General features: G+C 36.8%; 1 protein-coding gene across 4 annotated transcripts in view; it reads left to right on the top strand.

Moving 5' to 3' along the window:
* The window catches only part of Baz1a (bromodomain adjacent to zinc finger domain 1A), a 96481-nt gene that overhangs the window by 36401 nt on the left and 42878 nt on the right, over window positions 1-17202 (top strand). For all 4 annotated transcript variants that reach the window (XM_087197102.1, XM_004867571.4, XM_087197104.1 and 1 more), the window contains 3 exons: window positions 7398-7541; window positions 10377-10478; window positions 13609-13696. In XM_087197102.1, coding sequence (XP_087053228.1) covers window positions 7398-7541; window positions 10377-10478; window positions 13609-13696 — 334 coding nt within the window. The remainder of the gene's footprint in view (window positions 1-7397; window positions 7542-10376; window positions 10479-13608; window positions 13697-17202) is intronic.

Genomic DNA, 17202 nt, shown 5'->3' with positions numbered 1-17202 from the left:
ATTAGAATTGCTGAGTAATGTGATAATTTTAAAGAATTAAAAAGATAATTTTAAAGAATAAGAGTGCTGGGGATTTAGCTCAGTGGTGCTGCCACCTGCCTCACAAGCACAAGGTCCTGAGTTCAATCTCCGGTACCAAAAAAAATAAGAAGAAGAAAGGTAATTTTAATTTTCAAAGAACCAGAAAAAAATGTTTCATAGTAGCTGTACCACTTTATATTACAACCAACAGTGCATTAAGGTTCCACTTTCTCTGCATCCTCACTAACACTTGTTCATTTCTGTGTTTTAACTTTTATTTTTTAAATGTTAGCTATCCAGTTGAGTGTAAAGTGGTACCTCTGTGATTTTGATTTTGCATTTTCCTTATGACTAATGATGTCAAATATCTTTTCATATTCTTATTGTAATTGGTACCTTCTTTGGATAAATGGCTCCTCAAGTCGTCTCCTCATTTTTGAAGTAAGCTGTTTGAGTTGTAAGCATTCTTCACATACTCTGCCATGTCTTTGTCTCATTGGTTATTGGTAATGCCATCCTTATTGGATGAGTTAGGAAGTAGTCCCTACTCATAGATTTTGGGGGTGAGGGATTTTGAGAGACTTTATGCTAATTCTTTGTTTGTTGGAATATAGTAAAGCCATTTGTCCCTGGGCTTTTCTTTGTTGGAAGTTTTTTATTTCAGATTTAGTCTCCTTACTTGTTATAAGTATAATCAGATTATTTTTTCTTGAGTCAGTTTTGGAACTTGGTATGTTTCCATCAGTTTGTCCAGTTCATCTAGGTTATCATATAATCCTTTTTATTTCTTTAAAATTAGCAGTCATGTCCTTGGTTTCTCTTCTGATTTTAGTAATTTGAGTCTTCTTTTCAGTTTTTTTTAAAGAACAAATTTAAAGAAGACCAAGATTACTATGCTTTTAACTGAACCGTATAACCCTTAGAGTCAGAACAAATGAGTGAAGATGGAAGATCAGATGCTTTGAGGGTTTTGGGTTCACCCTCAGAGTCTGTGTATTTTGTTGATTCTCAGGGTGCTGTAGAACCAGTTTTGTTTTGCTTTTTTAAACCTGGATGTGATACAGAGTTCGTAGCAGGAAATCCATGGTCCTGTTTTTCTGTGGGCCTAGCAGCAATATTAGGTATTGTAAGGAGTTAAAAATATTCCAGAGATCAATATAAATATGTTCAAAATGTACACTAGTGAAAATAAATGTTATTGTCTTCCAAAAATCTACTAACTCCTCAAGATAAATTAAATAATACTGTTTTTCTGGAATTTTATGAATCTTTTATTTTGACAGTAAAAATTAAAAAAAATTATTTTGAAAAAACTGGCAAAGGGGAGTTACTAGTTTATTGAATTAAAGAAAAGCTTAAACAACTAACATGAGATGGGCAAGGTGCAGCTAAGTCTGAGGAAGAACAAGAGTAAGAGAACTAATTGTCTCTGGACCATTGCTGTCTCTCTTTTCTTCTCTCTTTTATGTAGGCTTTGACTTCTCTCACCACACACTGGCACCCTTCTTGTGGCAGAAAACATGGCTGCCAGTAGCACCCGAACTTTATCTCTGATAGATTCCATGATGGGGAAGGTACTGATCTAGATTCCAAGTTCATATATATTGGAAAGAATATATTAACTCAGCGAAAAGGTGCTCACTCTCTATGAACGGACTCTGGCCAGTGTTTTGTGGAAACTGGCAGCTCCATCAGTAGCCATGTAGAAGAGTGTAGGCAGGTATGGGAAGAATGAGGTTCCCAGGAGAATGGGGCTGGCAAATGGACAGGCAGTCTCAGGATGCCCGATACTGTGTCAGAACTTGTTTGTAGTATGAGATGACCAGATGAATGATACAGTGAGTGACAGTGTCTCATGTTGGATCACTTTTTCTCATAGGGATTTAGTCCACTTATAGGTGTTGATGTGTATGCTTAGGATATTCTTGGTTAAATAAAACCTTCCCATAGATTACAGAAGAACCATAGGCTTGCCATAGGAATAATTCCAGAGTGTTCTTTTTTAAAAATTACTTCCTTTTATATCTTGCTTTTACTTAAATAACTTCCCCCAACCTCCACCCCAGGTACTATGGATTGAACCCAAGGCCTTCACACTGAGCTACATCCCCAGACCTTTTTTAAATTTTGAGATAGGGCCTTACTAAGTCACTGTGTTGCCCAGGTTGAGCAGTTCTCCTGTCTCAGCCTTCCAGAGTGCTGGGATGACAGGTATGCATCACCATGCCCTGCTTGTGTCACTTTTAAAAGGAACTTGACTTTTTTTTTTTTTTGAGACAAGGTCTCACTATATACTTCAGGCTGGTCTTGAACTTACTATGTAGTTCAGGTTGGTCTCCAACTTGTGGCAGTCCTCTTGCCTCAGGCTCCAAAGTGTTGGCATTATAGGCATGCACTACCATGCCCAGCTATAAAATAACTTTATTGAGTCATACTTCACAAACCATAAAATTCACCCATTTAAAATATGTATAGTTCAGTGATTTTTAATATATTCATAGTAAGGGCCGGTGTTATATATATTCATAGTTTGTACAGTCATCATCACAATCTAATATTAGAGCATTTTCAGCACTCCAGAAAGAAACCTGTGCTCTTTAGCAGTCTCTACCCATACCCTCTACACCCTTTCCTTCAAGTTCCTAGCACCCACTCATCTACTTTCTTTCTGTATGGATTTGCCTATGCATATACATGTAGTCCTACAATATGTGGTCTTGTGTGTCTCTCCCCTTTCACTTAGCATAATATTTTTAAGGCTCATCCATATTATAGTATGTATCAGTACTTCATTCCTATTTTTTTACTGAATAAATTTTCATTTTTGCATATATACCACCTTCTAATAATCAGTTAATGGACCTTTGGGTTGTTTATACATTATAGCTATTATGAGCAGAGCTGCTACAAACATTCATGTACAGGTGTTTGGACATACATTTTCAGTCTGGTGTATGCCTAAGGATGGAATTTCTGGGTCATGATAATTCTGTTTAATCATTTGAGGAACTTCCAAACTTGGTCCAAGTGGTTCCACATTTAGTAATACTACTTGTTATTGTGGCCCTTAATAGAGGTGAAATCTTAAGGTTTAAATAAACTCTTGAAAGATGATTTTTTTTTTTCTGCATACTAGGGGTTGAACCCAGGGCCTTCACACTGAACTACATTACATCCCCAGTCCTTTTTAGTTTAGAGACAGGGTCCTATTAAGTTATCTGTGCTGCCCGCAAACTAAGAATCCTCCTACCTCAGGCTCCTGAGTAGCTGGAATTCAGCAAAATTGATTTTTTTTTTTTTGGTATGAGGAATCCAACTAATGACCCTTACGCTTTCGAGGCAGGCATGGTGCCTGCCTGTGCTAAATCCGCAGCCCCAAAATTGATTTTTTAAAATGACCACATTACTGCAAGTTAGGAATCAGTTATAAGGAAAATATATACCTGTTGAGAAACATGCACTTGTACTTTGGAGGAATTACTATATTTTGGTAGAAAGAGATGAACAACCAGGCAAAGAGATAGAAAGGTACAGAGAAGGAAGTAAATAGAGGAAGCTTTAGGACCATAAAAATAGAGGTAGAAAATTTTTTTTTGTTTTATCTGTGTTGTAGAGGTGGAAAATTTTAGAAAGGAAAACCACACATGGTGGCACATCCCTGTAATCCCATCACTCTAGGAGGCTGAGGCAGGAGGAGCTCAAATTCAAGCCTAGCCTGAGCAGTTCGTTGAGACCTATCTCAAAAAAATGTTTATTTTATTTTTCAAAAGAATTTTGAAAAGGGCTGGGGTTGTAGTTTACTGTGAAGGCTCTGGGTTCAGTTCCCAGTACCGGGAATAAAAAAGTGGGTGGATATGGTGTATAGAAGATAAAAGTAAGACAAGACTGTTTGGGTTTGTTGATCAGTGGATCATTGGCTTTCATGGGAGCAGTTCTTATTGACAAAATCATGTTTAAGGGGTGGTAGAGACATGGACAGAATACATAAAGTATACTTTTGAATCACCTGACAGTAAATGGAAGGAGAGGAGAATTCACTGGGTGCGGACATTTGGACAGATAAAAAATATTCTTATTTTTAATTTTTTTTGTTACCGGGGATCGAACTCGGGTCCTTGTGCTTGTGAGGCAGGTGGCGGAACCACTGAGCTAAATCCCTGGCCCATAGTGAAATGGTTTTTAATAGCAGAATATATACAGAGCAGGTACAAGTTATCTTTGCTTGGCTTTTTCTTACTGTGACAATCAATGTATTTCAGTATAAGTGGATATTTATTCACAATGAATTCTCTGTGTTCTTGGAATCAAATTTGGCTTCAGATGGCCAGGGGTTAGGGAATTGGACTCTCTATAAAGCTTGAGATATAGATATAAGGATTCTATGACATCAAATGCTATGTCTCTAGCATAGGAAGACTAAAGAGCTCCATAGAGAAAGGAGGTATGAAACAAGAGGGTATGAGTCAGAAGAGTACCCTTTGACATAGAAAGATGGACAGTTATGAAAGATGGAATTTTGTGTTGAAAAGAAGCCAAAGATCTAGCCAAGAAGATTTTTTATTTTCTAAAATTAAAGCGCTAAGGAAGTTTTCTAATCTCTACTGAGAACTGAAAAAAATTATCCCAATAATAGTAAGATCCTAACTTTGAAATTTGAAGTAGACTCATGATTTCAAGATAGAAAGTAAAGAAGTTGAGACAAGAGGGCATGTGTATAAAATAGGTGGTACTTTTTTCTGGCCCTGAAAATTGGCACAGTAGACATGAGTAAAAGAATATGTTGGTTGTAGTGAATGAGTCTGAAATTGTAGCCCATAAAATCTAGATACTGTAGTCTGGCCTACATAGCAAGTTCAAGGCCAGCCTGAACTACATAGCAAGACCCAGCTTTAAAAACTCAAAATAAATAAACAAATAAAAAATTGAAGTCCATATAGAAGTTAAAGAAGCCAGAATAGGGGCCGGGGATTTAGCTCAGTGGTTTCGCCACCTGCTGCGCAAGCGCAAGCGCAAGGACCCGATTTTGATCCTCGGCACCAAAAAAAAAAAAAAGCCAGAATAGAATTAGAAGTTGAAGGCTAAGAAGTAGAATACATTTTGAGGATGCAAGAGGCCCTAGGTTCAATCCGTATCAAAGGCAGGGGGATGTGGAAGTGTGTATGAGGAACAGAGTCTATAAAGAGTGAATAGGAAACTTTCCAAAGACGAGAACACAAGATTTTTGTTTGTTTGTTTTGGTACCAGGGATCGAACTCGGGACGTAGCACTTGGGAAGTAGGCGGCGGAACCACTGAGCTAAATCCCAGGCCTGAGAACACAAGATTTTTGTTAACAATAAAAAGCTAATAGGAGGGCCCAGGATTTAGCTCAGTGGTTCTGCTGCCTTCTTCGCAAGCTCAACGTCCCGAGTTTGATCCCTGGCACCAAAAAAAAAAGGTCAATAGAAAAATTTCAAAATTTAAAATCCTGGGTGCTTTGAAAAACTGTAAGGCTCATTCTGTATAATAAAATATTGCACCAGTATTTTCTAAAGAATTACTTTAGTTAAGAATATAATTGCTAGGGCCAGGGATTTAGCTCAGTGGTTCCACTGCCTGCCTCCCAAGCACAAGGACTCAAGTTCGATCCCTGGTACCAAAAAAAAAAAAAAGAAGAAGAATATAATTGCTATTCGATCCCCAGTACCAAAAAAAAAAAAAAAAAAAAGAATATAATTGCTGTAGTTTAAGCTGTAGCTCAGTCGTCAAATACTTGCCTAGCATGAGCAGGCAAGGTTCTAGGTTCTATTTCCAGCACTGCAAAAATAAAAATCTCATATGATTTTAATGTGGGTAGTCAGGACTAACTATAGACTAGCCCAAAGTTTATTAAACAGAATAAAATAATATAACTCCTAGAGAGACAGACAATAGTAGTTGGAAACTTAAATACCCCACTGTAAATAATGGATAGAAAGGGCCAGGAATTTAGCTCTGGTTCTGCTACCTATGCTGCAAGTGCAAGGTCCCGAGTTCGATGGATAGAACAACCAGACAGAAGATAAATAAGGAAATACAGAACTTAACATAATAAATCGACCAGATCTGACAATACACAGAACATGCAACCCAACAACAGATACACATTCTTCTCAAGAGCACATGAGACATTCTCCAGGATTGGTAATAGGTCATAAATTTAGTTTTATTGGACTTACAGATATTTGTAATAGGGCTCTCCAGAGTGACAAAACCTATAGGTGAGGGCGGGGGAGTGTGTGTGTGTGTGTACACGCAGAGAGGAGTTCTTAGGAGAATTGGTTCCCATTAATTATGGAGGCTGAGAAGTTCCTCAGCAAGCCACCTGCAAGTTAGAGAACCAGGGAGGGAGGCTGGAAGCGTGACTCTGAGTCTAAAGGCCTGAGAACTCAGACAGGAGGTGGGGGATTGCTGCAAATCCCAGAGTCTATAGGCTGGAGTTCTCCAAGAGCAGGAGAAAGGGTGTTGGACTTGCAGGAAGAGAGAGTGAACTTGCCTTTTCTCTGCCTAAAATTAATGGTTACAGTATCATAAAAGGATTTTCTCTGATCACAGGATGACTGGAAAATTCACAAGTTTGTAAAATTAACATACTCTTAAACATCTAAAGACTCAAAGAAAAAAAATCACAAAGGAAACAGAAAATACTTAGAGATGAATGAAAAGAACAACAAAAAAATCCCCAGCATATCAAAACTTCTAAAACAGTAAAAACAGGGCTAAGGAGGGAAATGTATAGCTATAAATGCACTCATTAAAAAGTAAGAAAGATCTCAAATTAACAACCTAAATTTATAATTTAAGAAACTAGGAAAAGAATAAACTAAATCCACACCTTTGAATTTTAAAATAGTGTGGCATTGTTTTAAATGTATCTAATCTTAAAATGCATGTTTCTCAATAGTTTCTTTCTCAATTTATTTCTTTTCTTTTTTTTTGTTACTGGGGATCGAACTTGGGGCCAAAGGCGCCAGAACCACTGAGCTAAATCCCTGACCTCAATTTCCTTTTTAATTGTTTATTCAGTGAGCTGTAGTTTCTACAAAACAGGTCCTTTTGTGGTTCATCAGCATGATGTCTGGCTTTTCATATTGTTTAGTAAAATTTTACCTCCCTCATACCTTACAGTATAGACAATTACCCATCTACATGGCACATATAATTAATAATTTTTCAGTTGTTTAAAATAATTAGACAGGGCCTGGGATGTAGCTCAGTGGTTCTGCTGCCTGCCTCGAAAGCGCAAGGTCCTGAGTTTGATCCCCGGTACCAAAGGAAAAAAAAAAATTAGACTGTTCTGAAATGTATGGTTGTAAAAGTCAAATGATTTGTATTTTTAAATATGTCATTTTATTTCAGGCTACAGTGTAGAATTTTGGAAGTCCTCCCTCCATCACATCAAAATGGTTTTGCTAATGGACATGTTAACAGTGCAGATGGAGAAACGATTATCATCAGTGACAGTGATGATTCAGAAACACAGAATAGTCCTTTCCAAAACGGGTGAGTTTTCAATTCTTTTTTTCTTTTTTTGGTACCAGGGTTTCAGTTCATTTTTAAGTTATTTATCAGATTGATGGTGTTCCATTGAAATAATTTTTCCTTCATTTCTTCCTTCTTACATTCCTTTCTAGTCATACTATGGTATACTACCCATCTGAACAGTCTGGTTTAACAGCAGATGTTAGAATTTTCAAAATTGAAACCTACATTGTTAATTCCAATCAGCTGCCTGAGTACAGTCTTAGCTAAGCCTCTTTCTGTTAATTTGTACATTCCATTTTTGTTTACTTAGAACAATTCTATAATACTTATGCTTTGGTGCGTATGGTAAAGAAGCTCTGTAACTATCTAAAATTGAGTCATTTGATGGCCTGTGTCATTTGAGTGCTGGTGGAGAAAAATCATATAAACTTGTAGATCTGTTGCAATTATTTATTTATTTGCCATACTGGGGATCAAACCCAGGGCCTTGCTCTTGCTAGACAAGCACTCTACCTGTAAGGTACATCCACAGCCCTGGAAGGTAATTTAAAATCTCAGGTGAGTCTACTATTGATTAAGTCCTTTATTTTTCATAATGGCTATATTCCTCCATTCTGTTCCCTTTAGGCATCTTTGACTTGCCTTCTCCAAGCTGGGTGTGGTGGCACATGTCTGTAATCTCAGCACTCTGGGAAGCTGAGGTGGGAGGAACTGAAGTTCTGATTCAGCCTGGGTGATTTAGCAATTTAGGCAGACCCTGTCTCAAAATTTTAAAAAGGAGCTGGGAATTTAGCTTAGTGGTACCGCACCTGCCTTGCAAGTGCAAGGTCCTGAGTTCAATCCCCTGTAGGAAAAAAAAAGATAAAGTACTGGGGATGTAGCTCAATTTGAAGGCCCTAGGTTCAATCTCCAGTACCATCATAAAACAAAAACAAGGGCCGGGGATTTAGCTCAGTGGTTCCGCCGCCAGCCTCGTAAGCGCAAGGAACCGAGTTCGATCCCCGGTACCAAAAAAACAAAATAAAACTTTCTTAAGCTTGTTTTGAGGTTGTTTTCTTTTTCCTTCCCTATTTTAATGAATAGTACCATAATATTCAAATAGGAAATCTGAGGCACTCTTAACTACTTATTTTGCTCCAAAATATCAGTGTCTATCAAGTCATGTCTCAACCCTACATTTCTCGTTCTGTCTGATGTGAACTATTGTAGGTAGCTATAACTAGTATTTGAAAATTAAATATACCAGGCATTGAGTAAAGTATTTTGTATGCATTTTTGTCTGTCTTGGAAGAATATTGTTATTTAATAAGGAAAAACCTGAAGCTTAGGACAGATAAGTGTGGTACTGCTGAAAGAATAGACAAATAGATCAGTAAAACACAATAGACAGTCTAGAAATAGACCTACATAAATATGGTCAACTGATCTTTGACAAAGGTGCAAAGGCGGCATACCATGCAGCAAAGATAATCTTCTCAGCATCGCTTCTCGGCCTTTTGGCTAAGATCAAGTGAAGATAATCTTCTCAGCAAATGGTTCTGGAACAATTAAACATCTACTTGCAAAAGAATAAATCTAAATGTAGAGCCTGTACGCATCACAAAAAGTTAGCTCAGGATGGATCACAGACTTAAATGTAAAACACAAAATTATCAAAACCCCTAGGACAGTGGTGGTGAACCTATGGCATGCAGGCTGCAGCTGGGCTATTTGTTGTCATTGAAACCTCTAAAAGGTTCCCCATCACTGCTGTAGGAGATAACAAAGGAGAAAACCTGGATGATCTTAAGTATGGTGAAGACTTTCAAGATACAAAACAAAAAGGGATACACTTCTGATCTGCCAAAGACATTGTTGAGAGAATGGGATGACAAGCCACAGACCTGAAGAAAATATTTGTGTAAGACATCTGATAAGGCCAGGCATGGTGGCACATGCCTGTAGTCCCAGCACTCGGGAGGCTGAGGCAGAATGATCACTGCAAATTCAAGGCCAACCTGGGCTACATAGTGACTTCAAGGGCAGCCTGAACTACATAGTGAGACCCTGTCTCCAAAAAAAAAAAAAGACATCTGATAAGAACTCTTAAAACTCTTACAAAGAACTCTTAGAAGTCAACAAGAAAATGAGCAACTGAGTTAAAATAGGAACAAAAGATCTGAACAGACACTTTACTAAAGAAGATATGTAGGTAGCAGGTAAGTAGTGTGGAAGATGTTCAGTATCAATTGTCATTGGGGAATTAGAGGAAATTAAAATGAGATGCTACCTTACAGTGGCCAAAATCCAAAATATTGACAGCACTAAATGCTGGTGAGGATGTGGGACAAAGGAAACAGTTCATGGCAGGCAGAAGGCAGCAAGCTACAAGTGACAATAGTAGCTCCTTCATGTCCCTTTATATTCTATCTAAGCTACTCACCCATAGCACTCACACCCAGAACTATGCCAGACTCTAATTAGTGAACTAATTTAGTAATCACACACCCTTAATGCCAGCATCACACCCTTTAGATCTAGCCACCTCTGAAAAAGCCCCACCTATGACCTCATGAGGCTTTGGGGGGACATCTAGACATAAGGCATAACACCTACCGAAATTAAATTGTGCTTTGGGCCAGGAATTTAGCTCAGTGGTTCTGCCACCTACCTCACAAGTGCAAGGTCCCAAGTTTGATCCCCAATACCAAAAAAAAAAAATTGTGCTTTGTACTATTTTGGCTAATAGAATGAGGAGAGTAGTTAAAATAAATGTATATAAGATTTTTTTACAGTATATTCATAGAAACTAAGTTCCCACAAATCTCATGTTTCTGAATTATTAACTTATTTGTGTTTTTTCTTCCTTTCTAGAAAGAAAAAAGATGCAGTTGATCCCTTATTGTTCAAGTATAAGGTGCAACCCACTAAAAAGGAATTATATGAATCTGCACTTGTTAAAGCAACACAAATCAGGTAAAAATCAGTATCTTCTCTAGTGTAGTTTAAAGTGAAATAATTATGTGTATTAGGATAAGAAGGTCTGATTTAGAACAAATGAGTAGTGTTGCAAGTGATTGCTTCCTTTTTTTTTTTTTGGTTTTTTGAGACAGGGTCTCACTATTAGTTCAGGCTAGCCTCAAAACTCACAGCAATCCTCTTGCCTCAGCTTCCTGAGTGCTAGGAGCATATACAAGCACCACCACACCTGGCGGCTTCCATTTTTAAAATAAATGTGTATTTATATATTCATAGAGTGATTAAAAATGAATCCTAATGGACTCCTTGAGTCCTTTGTTTAGATTAGTAACCACCCCCAAATGGTCTTCAAGCTAAAGAATTAAGAAGTATTCTATTTATGAAGTATTTCTCATGAGAGAATTCAACTATCAAAGCTGAAAAATTTTGAATGTACTTACAAAGATGTCACATTTGTAGTATTTTAATCATTAAACACAGGCATCTCTTTCTGTTCCTTGAGAAAGTTAAATAGGGGCTGGAAATGTAGGTTAGTGTAGTAGATCTCATGCTTAGCATTTGCAAAGTTGTCTGGGGTTTCATCCCCAGCACAAAAAGAGAGAGAGAGAAGAGAGAGGGAGTTTCATAGTAAAATATAAATATCCTTTAAAAATTTTGTTTGAGACCCAGTCAGAGGAGAGAGAGAGATAGTGAGTGCCTAATATAAAGAATTAGGGCTGGGGATTTAGCTCAGTGGTTCCGCCGCCTGCCTCGCAAGTGCAAGGTCCCAAGTTTGATCCCCGGTACCAAAAAAAAAAAAGCATTGGCTGTAGGTAGCATAAATTTATTTTAGAAAAATTCCTTTTTGTTTCCCATTATGGTTAAACTCTTAGTCATCTGAGAATAAGTTGACATTATCATCCTTCTAGGAATCAATCTTACATATTATTTGATGTAAAATAATTTTACTTAATCTCTCATGCTGTTTATCCCATACGTACTCATGTATCCAAAGAAAAGTGATATGTGTGAAATAAATCCTGAATCAAATAGATCACTTTCTATGTCTTTATTGAGGTACGTGGTTTGTCAGTTGGTTTGTTAGTTTTGAAGGGTACATCACTAGTTAAGATTTTTAAACAAAGCATTCTACATTTTAGTATATTGAAAAATAATATTCCTAATCTAATATTTGTATATTATTGAGACTTTTAAGTTTGTTTAGTTTATGAGCTATTGAATAGTAATGACTGAATATTTTCATTATTACAATTGAGCTTTATCTTTTTTTCTTTTGCCTTTAGTTCAAGATACATTATATACTATAATCTCTATTTAATTTTTATTTTTCAATCTACTTTTTACTTCATTTTACTGGTATACCTTGGTTACTGTGTTATTAATCCATTTTCTTCTTAATTGGTAAGCCATACAGTTATGAAATGAGAACATTATATTTGGCAGTAGAAGTCTTTAAATGGTTTATAGTTCTATTTATTTATTTATTTTTGGTACCAGGGATCAAACTCAGGACTTCGTGCTTGCCAGGCAGGCACTGTGCCACTGAGCTACATCCCCAGCCCTACAGCTCTTTATTAGCATCAAAAAATAGTAATGTTCTTTGTTAATAAAGTGGTAGTAATATTTCTGTAATAAAGAAAACTTGATATGCTAGAATAGTACTGACAAATTGAACTATGATAATGGAAGTGTTATATATATTCTGTTCAGAATGATAGCCAATGTCTGTTGTCTGGCTGTTAAACACTTTAAATGTGGCTATTTAGAATAAGGAACTGAGTTTTTTAATTTAGTGAAAAAACACATGTAAAATTGGGCGTGGTATTATGCACCTTAAACGCAGCTACTTGGGAGGCTGAGGCAAGAGAACAGGTGAGTTCAAGGCCAGCCTTGCCAACATGGCAAGAATCTGTCTCAAAAAACCAAAACTCACATGTAGTTAGTAGCTATTATACAGGACAGTGCAGTCCTTGAGAACTAGTTATTTATACAGTAGTCAACAATTTCATCTTAGCCCAGTCAGAATGGCTATCAAGAACACAAAAAGCAACACATACCGGCAAGGATGAGCAGGGAAAGGAACCCTTGCATATTGTTGGTGGAAATGTAAGCTAATGTACAACTATGGAAAATCAATGTGGAGATAAGTTTCCCAAAAAACTAAAGATAGAAATTTTATTTGACTCAACTATATCTCTCCTGGGTATATTCCCGAAAGAATTACAGACATCATACTGTAGTGATATCTGCATAGTCAGGTTTGTAGTGATGCAATTCACAATAGCTAAGCTCTGGAAACAGCCTAGATGCTCATCAACAGACAAATGGATAAAATTATGTATGTATATATAAAATTCGGCCATGAAGAATGAAATCATGTCATTTGTAGGAAAATGGATGGAAGTTGAGAACATATGTTAAGTGAAATAAGTCAGACACAGAAATTTCAATTTAAATATCATGTTTCCTCTTACATGAGAAACTTAAAATTAAGTAAAATAAAGGCAAGATAGTAGGAACAAGAAGGCAGACATTGTTCAAGATGGAGAAGAGGATCGGAGGAAAGGGAAGGTAGGTAAAGGGATTGAAAGTGATCAAGATAACGCTAGCTATATTCATATACTAATTCCCCAGAACAAATATAACTACTATGTATTGCAAAGATATGGTAAAAAAAAATCCACAATTTTACCTTGTCTTTGCCAGCTACTGTGTGGTGCTAGAGTATACTAGTGAACCCAAGTCCTTACTGTCATGAGACTTAAAGTGTAGGAAAAGAATATACATTTTTGGAAGGGTCCTGCTTTAAAATGTTGTTTATCTATTCATTGTAGCTTTTAACTTGGCTTTTTCTTGATAAGAGTACATTGAATTTAATTAAACATTAAAAATCTTCCAGAAATATTTTTGTATTTTTTATTTAGTAGACATTTTATAATAGATCCACACAACTTGTAACTTCCAGCATAAATACCTGTTTATAAAGTTTCTCATAACTTTTACATAAATACTGTTGGAAGGTAAAATATCTGTCATTTTCTAGTTATGGTTATAAATTTACAGAGATTATGGAGTTTGAGTTGAATTCTTTGATACTAAAACTACCTTCTCTTCTTTCCTTCTGTAGCCGGAGAAAACACCTATTTTCTCGTGAAAAACTAAAGCTGTTTCTGAAGCAACACTGTGAAACACAAGATGGAATCATTAAAATTAAGGTAACCAGAATAGTGTAATTATTTGTTGGAAGGAAAAAAACCAATTAGAAGTGGATAATGTTATAAAGCATTGCAGAAATTTATTTCAAAGATGGTTTTAAATAGCCTTCTTTTTTTTTTTTTGCTACTGGGGATTGAACTCAGGTCCTTGTGCTTGCGCATCAGGCGGCGAAACCACTGAGCTAAATCCCTGGCCCAATAGCCTTCTTTTTATCCAATTTTTAGTACTTTTAAAAAATGTTTTTTGGGGCCAGGGATTTAGCTCAGTGGTTCCACCGCCTGCCTCACAAGTGCAAAGTCCTGAGTTCGATCACTGGTACCAAAAAAAAAAAGCATCAACCAGGACTGGTGAAAACAGATGGAAAACTTGGAACAAAGAAAAGTTAGGAAGTGGGACTACTATTCATTTCTTTTCTTTTTTTTTTTTTGGTACTGGGGATAGAACTCAGGACCTTATGCTTGCGAGGCAGGCAGCGGCACCACTGAGCTAAATCCCGGCCCATATTGATTTCTAATTATGTGGTTCTGGCTTATAAATAATAGATGGGTTCAAAAAATAATTTTAAAGCATCCTACCAGATAAAACAATATATTAATAGAACAACATGGGCCAATAATAAAGAGGTTATATTTTATTCCTATTCTTTTTTTTGGGGGGGTACTGGGGATCGAACTTGGGTCCTTGCGCTTGTGCAGCAGGCGGCGAAACCACTGAGCTAAATCCTCGGCCCTTTATTCCTATTCTTTAAAAGAGAAAAATCAAGTTTTAGACCTCACATTGTACACTAAATGGAAAGTTAAATGGTTAAACTAAAATTAATTTTTTTTTTTTTTGGTACCGGGGATCAAACTTGGGTCCTTAGCTTGCAGGGCAGGTGGTGGAACCACTGAGCTAAATCCCCGGCCCACTAAAATTAATTTTTAAAGATGTGAAATACCTGGGATAGAGCAGTATTAAGTAAAAAAAGCTGTAGAGCCAGGGATTTAGCTTATTGGTTCTGCTGCTTGCCTCGCAAGTGCAAGGTCCTGAGTTCGATCTCTGGTACCAAAGAAAAAATATGAGTTTATGTAAAAAGTAACATTTCATATCTCTAGAGGTAAAACAAATTGTGTAATAAATCAAACCAGGCCATGGTTTAACTATTTGGAAAAACAGAACTGATGCAAAAAAAGAACTCATAAAATGAAACAAATTTTAATGTTATACAAGCTGAAATACTTAAGAAGAGCAATAGAAAAGAAATGCCAACAATGAGATTGAGTTGACAGTATATACATACAGATTTCAAAATGTTATGAACAGATTCCAAAAGCAAGTACAGTGGTATCTTGGTTCACAAATGCTTTTGTTTGCAAACAATTTGGTTTGCAAACAGAAACATTTGGCAAAATTTTGTTTTTGTTTGTGAACTCTGCATTGGGTGACAAAACAACCATAGCCATCTTTCCCACATAATCACAAATGTGGCCATCTTTTCCAAAATCATAGAACAAATTAAGTTCTTGAACCAAGGTACCACTATAGAACCATAGAGAAGAATACCTGCAGTAAACACAGTGAAGAACTAAAATCAATTAGGAAGACATTAGCACTCCAGTAGAAAAATGGAGCCAGGTATGGTGGCGCATGCCTGTAATCCCAGCACTTGGGAGGCTGGGGCAGGCAGATTGCTCCCAAGTTCAAGGCCAGCCTGTGCTACATAGTTTAAGGCCAGCTCAAACTATATAGCAAAACCCTGTCTCAAAAAAAAGAAAAGAGGCCAGGCATGGCATGGTGGTGCACACCTGTAATCCCAGCACTTGGGAGGCTGAGGCAAGAGGATTGCCATGAGATCGAGGCCAGCCTGGGCTACATAGTGAGTTTAAGGCTAGCCTGAACTACATAGGGAGATCCTGTCTCAAAAAATAAAAAAGAAAAGAAAAAAATGGGCACATAGACATGATTAAAATTTACAGTGAAATGTAAAAACTTGAAAACTGTAAGACAGTCATCTCTGAAAGAAAAAAATTAAATGTGATTATGTATCTACCTTGATGAAGGAATGCTTAGAACTGTGCTCTTAAAACCACTGACTATCAGAGAACTATATCTGGATCTGGGTACTGGGCAAAAAAAGCCCAGGCATGGTGGTGCATACCTGTAATCCCAGCACTTGAGAGGCTGAGGCAAGAGGATTGCCATGAGTTTGAGGCCAGCCTGGGCTACCTAGTGAGTTTAAGGCTAGCCTGAACTACATCAGAGATCTACAAGTATAAGATTCTATATCATGAAACTTTGTTTCATTCACATAAATATGAAAAATATACCTTTAGGCTTATATGTCTAAGGTGTATATATAAGCCTGTATGAATTTCATGTTTAGACTCGGGTCCCATCCCCAACCTATCTCATCATGGATATGCAGACTTTCCAAAATCTTTTTAAAAAGTCAGAAAACACTTGTTTCTAAGCATTTTAGGTAAGAAATATTCATACTATATTTGAGAGGAAACCATCTATGTGCTTTACATTCATACCTGATAGGCAGTTCTGGATACCCAGGGTTATGAGGGATATACATATGATCATCCTGATAGAGTTGACTTACAAAACCTTAATAGATTCTTTATTAACTATGGTGACCAGAATTGACTGAATGTTAGAAGTTAGAAGTTGTGTTCTACAAAAGAGAGAACACAAAAGCAAAAGGAGTTAGGAAAAACAGAACAAGTAGAGGCATGTCAAAGAACTCAAGCTATAACCAAAAAGAAATCGTAAATTGCCTTTGTTCGTCTTCTCTATGCTGGACCAAAGCTCAGTATTTGTAGGTATACGCACAGTGTATAGATATGGCTAAATGTTGCTGACAATCTCGCAATACTACTGTTCCTATTTTAAGAAGGAAAAAAAAGGAATACAAACTGTTCATCAATGTTTTACCTCAGTGCTCTACTTGTACCCAGCTAATGATGAAGCTTAAACAAAATGGAGAAAAGGGAAATTGATTTTCACTTCCATGTTTGACTGTTAGATATGTTTGGAAAACATTTTGTAATGATTTTTTTGTCGTGTGATTTGTTGTCTTCAACTTGAAATTATATGAGGCGCATTAGTTTATTTGTTAAAGAAGTGAAATATTTTTCTTCTTTTTTTTCTTTTTTTCTTTTTTTTTTTTTTTCCTATGTGCTGTGATCTAGACTGGTCACCAGGGTCACTTAGGAGGCACCACTAAGATATCTGCTTCTCCATGCCTGGAGCAGGCAGCAGGAGGGAGGGCAGGGGAACAGACTGGGTTGTTCTGGATAAACCATCGTGATGAAAAGTTGACATGATAGACTTGCAACCGAGAAGCCAAACTGGATATTTCAAAGCTCCTTACTTGCTCTGACATTGAAACCAAAGCTGATTTATCTGCACAGGTTGCTTAATGTTTAAAAAAATAATAACTGTACTTAATCTAGAGCAGTATCTGTATGGCTGGTAAAGCTGCACTTTGTGTATTTCTTAACAGCTTCAGATCTGTCAC

This window comes from Heterocephalus glaber, unplaced genomic scaffold (genome assembly GCF_053883595.1).
Source record: "Heterocephalus glaber isolate CG9 unplaced genomic scaffold, H.glaber_assembly_v1.0 deba00001662, whole genome shotgun sequence".
NCBI lineage: Eukaryota > Metazoa > Chordata > Mammalia > Rodentia > Bathyergidae > Heterocephalus > Heterocephalus glaber.
Note: the sequence above shows the minus strand (reverse complement) of the source record. Positions and strands in the feature narration are given on the sequence as shown.